The sequence below is a fragment of the Bos taurus genome, chromosome 14 (assembly GCF_002263795.3).
Source record: "Bos taurus isolate L1 Dominette 01449 registration number 42190680 breed Hereford chromosome 14, ARS-UCD2.0, whole genome shotgun sequence".
Classification (NCBI taxonomy): domain Eukaryota; kingdom Metazoa; phylum Chordata; class Mammalia; order Artiodactyla; family Bovidae; genus Bos; species Bos taurus.
Genome location: NC_037341.1, coordinates 19,123,664 through 19,129,773, shown reverse-complemented (window position 1 = coordinate 19,129,773; position 6,110 = coordinate 19,123,664). Strand labels below are relative to the sequence as shown.

At 50.8% G+C, this 6,110-nt stretch overlaps 1 protein-coding gene across 1 annotated transcript; it reads right to left on the bottom strand.

Moving 5' to 3' along the window:
- Positions 1-1,595, bottom strand: CEBPD (CCAAT enhancer binding protein delta). The gene is given in 1 exon segment (NM_174267.2): positions 1-1,595. A coding segment is annotated over 1 exon segment (771 nt). The 5' UTR covers positions 1,569-1,595; the 3' UTR covers positions 1-797.
- Positions 1,596-6,110: the final 4,515 nt, after the last annotated feature.

Below are 6,110 nucleotides of genomic sequence, written 5' to 3'. Positions count from 1 at the left end.
GAGGTAGCAGCCAAGACAAAGAAAGGCTGCCCAATACCCACTCTCATGGGGGAAAGGCAACGACTTTATTTATTCGTCCAGGTTAATCTTTGAAATATTACAAGTACTGGCAAGGTAGCCAGTTTTAAGTAGCTTTGTGACTGTCCTTTCCATCTCCTACATGACTTGTACTTCACGCACTTGGAAAATCTACTTGAAGCTGACTACAGAAGTGAGGAAAGTGAAAGCAAATCCCATGAAAGCCAAGATGAGTCGGGCTGGTTTTCGGGTAACCGAGCCCTCTTCTCCTTGCCCCTAGACCCCCACTCGAAGTGGGACGCACTCCAACGGGTTTCCAACACGTTCCCGGGGCGCGGGCACCTTCCACCCGAACGGATCTCGGCAAGTTAACCAGCACGTCCGCAGGTGGAGTTCGGCCTGTTTGAGAAGCAAAGCAACCCGGGATGACCGGCCCCGGGGTGCAAGTCAGCCAGATGCGCGCCCTCCCCTGCGGGTTCGGAGGGCCGCGAGCGCAGGAATCAAAGTGGGTCTAACGCGTCTTTATTCTTACAAATACTGTAAAAATCAGTATAAAAAAGTGAGCATGCTCAGTCTTTCCCTCGTATCTACAGTACAAAGGCTTGTCGGAAAAGTCTCTTTTACGAAAGTACCTTAGCTGCATCCTAGGCGTAGGATGTAGAGAAGCTGCCGTCACAGTAACTTAGGGTCCACGCGGCAGCTGTCCGAGTCCCGGCCAAGCGCGGGAGTCCGGCCCGGCGGCTCCAGGCAGTGCGGCCGCAGCCCGCGCGGCCCCCGCGTCACCGCGCGTCCGCCGCCCCCGCGCCGGGCAGGAAGGGCGCGCCGGGCAGCTGCTTGAAGAACCGCCGCAGTCCGGCCAGGTCCCGCGTGAGCTGCTCCACGCGCTGCTGCAGCTTCTCGTTCTCGGCCGAAAGCTCCACCAGCTTCTGCTGCATCTCCTGGTTGCGTCGCTTGGCCTTGTCGCGGCTCTTGCGCACAGCGATGTTGTTGCGCTCGCGTCGCTGCCGGTACTCGGGGCTGCCGCGGTCCGGGCCCCGCTTGCCTGCCGCCTTGTCTCGCGCGGGCCCGGGCGCTGGGGGCGCGGGGCTCCGGCGCGGCGGCTCTGGCGACGCGGGCGGTGTGGGTTGCGCAGCGGCCGCGAGGCTCACCACCGTCTGCGCGCACGCGGCCACCTGCGCGGGCAGCAGGGAGCCGGGCGCGTCGCCGTCGCCCCAGTCGGGCTCGCGCTTGAGGGGTCGCGGCGCCGGGCCAGGGCCCCCGAGGCGCGCGGGGCCCCCGGGCAGTAGCTCCAGGGCGCCCGCTTTGTGGTTGCTGTTGAAGAGGTCGGCGAAGAGCTCATCGTGGCACAGCTCCAGGGTGGGCACGGCGGCCATGGAGTCGATGTAGGCGCTGAAGTCGATGGCGCTCTCGTCGTCGTACATGGCGGACGCGGCGGGCTCGGCTCCCCGACCCGGTTTCCCCGCGCGGCCGGGCTCGTAGAAGGCAGCGGGTTCCGCCGTCCAGGGCGCGCCGCGCGCTGGGCCGTCCAGGCTGAAGAGCGCGGCGCTCATGGCGGCGTCGGGCCGGCGGCGAGCGCGGTCCCCGGGCGGGCCGGGCGCTGCCTTTTCTAGCCCGGCTGACGCGCACGCCCCGCCCCGGCCGCGAACCGCGGGACCCCCGCCCGCGCGCCTCCCCCGCGCTTCCTGCCCGCCGGCCCGGCCCGCGCGGCGCTGCCGGGAACGACCCTCCCTTGGCCGCGCCTCCTTCTTCCTCCTGGTGGGTCGGCGCCTCCGGGGCGGAACCAGAACGGGGCACCGGACCGGCTCGCGAACTAGGGCACCGGGGCGCTGCCCCGCAGCTTCAGGGAGTTCGGGCCGCGGTGCTTCCCTATCGCGGGGATCGGGAGGTCGGGACGCTGCCCCATCGAGGCTCGGCCATGTCTGGGGAGCGCGCCTGGGGCCAAGGAGAGCCTCGAACCCCGCGCGCCCATGAACCCCAAGAGCGCCCGAGAACTCCGAGCTCAGCTCCTGTGAGCCCCGCGCCCCGGACCCTGCTTCCAGGTCCACAGAGCAGTCCCATTTTGCGGTGGTGTCTTACTTCGGTCCTATCTATACTTCCAGACTTTTTTTTTTTTTTCCCCTTCTGTTCAGTGTTCCAAAAAGAAGCGCCTTTGGATCCAAAGCAGTGGGGTAGTTCCCCTTTAAGAAAAAGATAATATTTAGACTAGTAGCTCTGAGAAGGTATTAACTTGCTAGCTTTTCACTTTATAAAACTCAGGAGAAGACTGTCAATTGGCTTTGTTGGTAAACATTTGCTACAATTTGGGTCAGGCATTTCGGGTTAGTTCTATTTTTCACATCACAGTCCGTTTTCAGACCGGGCCTCAGTCCACATCCTTTTTCATTTTGCTACTTCCCAACACCAGGCAATCCACAAGCCCCACAACCTTCCACAGTATTCCAAAAGTAACTTCTAATGTGTGGTTCATGCACACTCTCAGAAAAGACATTTATTTTGGAAGACAAAAAAACGCTACTAAAGCCCTCCCTAGTCAGGGAATGCAAAATAAATACTTGCACGGAAAACCGTATTCTCCTGAAAATAATTCGGTGACATGATTAGTAGATTCGGATGTCATTGGGATTGAGCTTGAGAGATACTACGCCCATATTTTTTAGATGAAGTAACTAGTAATTAATGATAACTTTTCGATAAGAATTTTCTTCCCTTTTCCAAAAATGAGAAAGGAAAGATCATAGACCAACAAAGTAGGAATTTGTTATGACTTTTAAAGGCAATAGAAATACAATAATACGATTTAAAGTTTAGCTTTTGTGTTAGTAGTTCACACTCATTTCTTAAATGTCTCCACCTACTGTCTTTTCCTATTAATTTATGCAAGGTAAATATAAAGTTGTTCATGATTTCTCATAGTTAGGAATCTTGAGTTTTCTGATTCTGAGTGATTTTGTGTGGTTTTCTGAGTAGGACTGTCCAAAGGAAGCAGTCACATAAGAAAGCGTTTTCTTGAAAATGTTGGAGCCTTGGATTCCCCCGTGTTTATTTACCCCGTTTTTTAACCGGAGTAAAGTTATGTCCTCTCCCCTCTCCACCCACCCCCCACCCCCAGTCCCGTAGAATGTTGCTATGGAAATTTTTCAGATGCTGTGCTTCAGGTGGACTTTCCAGATATGTCTGTCCTCTAGAAATTCTGGGGACTGGGCATGCCTGAACACACTCCAGCTAAGAGGCACTGTCAGGGTTAGAAAGTGGGACTGGCTTGTTCCTAACACTGAGGAGTCACATGTCAGTCCTCACAAGGGATCATTTTTGGGTGCTTCATAACGTGTAAGATACAGGCAAGAAGAGTTCTCCAAATTGAAGTCTGAAACAAAGTTTCTGAGAAGTGCCAGCATCAAAAGGACAGAAAGTGTGACTTTAGTGCCCTCTTCAGGGGATGATTCTCCTGTTCTGTGAGAGACAGTAGTGAAGTTACAAGGACAGGCTTTTTAGATAAACCTCTTTCTCAGATTTTTTTGTGTAAGGACTATAAGAATGAAGCCACTGGGTATTGGGGTCACACATCCATGGCACTGCTAAAGCCTGTGTATTTCCTTAAAAACCTACTGTAATGAGTCAAACATTCTGCATTCACTTCAGCCTCTGGAATTTAGGAGACAGAGCCCCCAGACGACAAAGCATCCAGAGCGGAGAACAGATTTATTCTGTGAGTCAGGTGTCCACCTGCCACAGATTGGCTTATGTTCCCAGTGGTACAAAAGAAGGAGACGCACTTGACCTTCCCAGCCCCGCCTGTCAGCACTGCCACAGGCCATCAGTGTGCGTTGAATTGGCACACGGTCTTGCATAGTATGGTCCTTTTAACAACGTTGATTCTTTCAGTCTGAGAACAAGGCATATCTTTCCATTTGTTTACATCATCTTCAGTTTCTTTCATCAGTGTCTTTTAGTTTTCAGATTATAGATTTTTTGCTTCCTTTTTAAAGTTGCTCAGTCGTGTCTGACTCTTTGCGACCCCATTGACTATGCAGTCCATGGAATTCACCAGGCCAGAATACTGGAGTGGGTAGCTGTTCCCTTCTCCAGGGGATTTTCCAACCCAGGGATCAAACGCAGGTCTCCCACACTACAGGCAGATTCTTTACTAGCTGAGCCACTAGGGAAGCCCAGGAATACTGGAGTTTGTAAGCCTATCCCTTCTCTAGTGGATCTTCCTGACCCAGGATTTGAACCAGGATCTCCTGCATTGCAGGTGGATTCTTCACTGGCTGAGCTACCAAGGAAGCCCTTTACCTTCTTGGGTAAGTTTCTTTCTGTGTGTTTTATTCTGTCTCTTCAGTTCAGTTCACTCACTTGTGTCCGACTCTTTGTGACCCCATGGACTGCAGCATGCCAGGCCTTCCTGTCCATCACCAACCCCCGGAGCTTGCTCAGACTCATGTCCATTGAGTTGATGATGCCATCCAACCATCTCATCCTCTGTTGTCCCCTTCTCCTCCTGTCTTCAATCTTTCCCAGCATCAGGATCTTTTCCAACGAGTCAGTTCTCCGCATTACGTGGGCAAAGTATTGGAATTTCAGCTTCAGCATCGGTCCTTCCAACGAATATTCAAGATTGATTTCCTTTAGGATTGACTGGTATGATCTCCTTGCAGTCCAAGGGACTCTCAAGAGTCTTTTAGAGCACCACAGTTCAAAAGCATCAATTCTTTGCCTCTCAGCTTTATGGTCCAACTCTCACATCCATACATGACCACTGGAGAAACCATACTTTTGACAAGATGGACTTTTATCGGCAGACTAATGTCTCTGTTTTTTAATATGCTGTCTAGGTTGGTCATGGTTTTTCTTCCAAGGGGCAAGCGTCTTTTAATTCCATGGCTGTAGTCACCATCTGCAGTGATTTTGGAGCCCAAGAAGATAAAATCTGTCACTGTTTCCATTGTTTCCCCATCTACTTGCCATGAAGTGATGGGACCAGATGCCATGATCTTAGTTTTTTGAATGTTGAGTTTTAAGTTAGCTTTTTCACTCTTCTCTTTCACTTTAATCAAGAGGCTCTTAGTCCTCTTGGCTTTCTGCCATAAGGGTGGTGTCATCTGCATATCTGAGGTTATTGATATTTCTCCTGGCAATCTTGATTCCAGCTTGTGCTTCATCCGGCCCAGCATTTTGCATGCTGTACTCTGCACAATTGCACTTATCTCACACGCTAGCAAAATAATGCTCAAAATTTTCTAAGCCAGGCTTCAACAGTATGTGAACCGTGAACTTCCAGATGTTCAAGCTGGATTTAGAAAAGGCAGAGGAACCAGAGATCAAATTGCCAACATCCTCTGCATCATAAAAAAAGCAAGAGAGTTCCAGAGAAAAATCTACTTCTGCATTATTGACTACACCAAAGTCTTTGGCGGTGTGGGTCACAACAAACTGGAAAATTCTTCAAGAGATAGGAATACCAGACCACTTGACCTGTCTCCTGAGAAATCTGTATGCAGGTCAAGAAGCAACAGTTAGAACCAGACATGGAATAACACACTGGTTCCAAATTGGCAAAGGAGTACATCAAGGCTGTATATTGTCATTCTGCTTATTTAACTTACATGCAGAGTACATTATGCGAAATGCCAGGCTGGATGAAGCACAAGCTGGAATTAAGAGTGCCAGGAGAAGTATCAACAACCTCAGATACACAGATGACCCCATCCTTACAGCAGAAAGCAAAGAAGAACTAAAGAGCCTCTTGCTGAAAGTAAAAGAGGAGAGTGAAAAAGTTAGCTTAAAACTCAACATTCAAAAAACTAAGATTATGGCATCTGGTCCCATCCCTTCATGGCAATTACATGGGGAAACAGTGAAAGACTTTATCTTTTGGGGCTCCAAAATCACTGCAGATGGTGACTGCATCATGAAATTGAAAGACGCTTGCTCCTTGGAAGAAAAGCTATGACCATCCTAGACAGCATATTGAAAAGTAGAGACATTACTTTCACTACTTTGCCAATGAAGATCCATCTAGTCAAAGCTATGGTTTTTCCAGTAGTCATGTATGGATGTAAGAGTTGCACTATAAAGAAGGCTGAGTGTCAAAA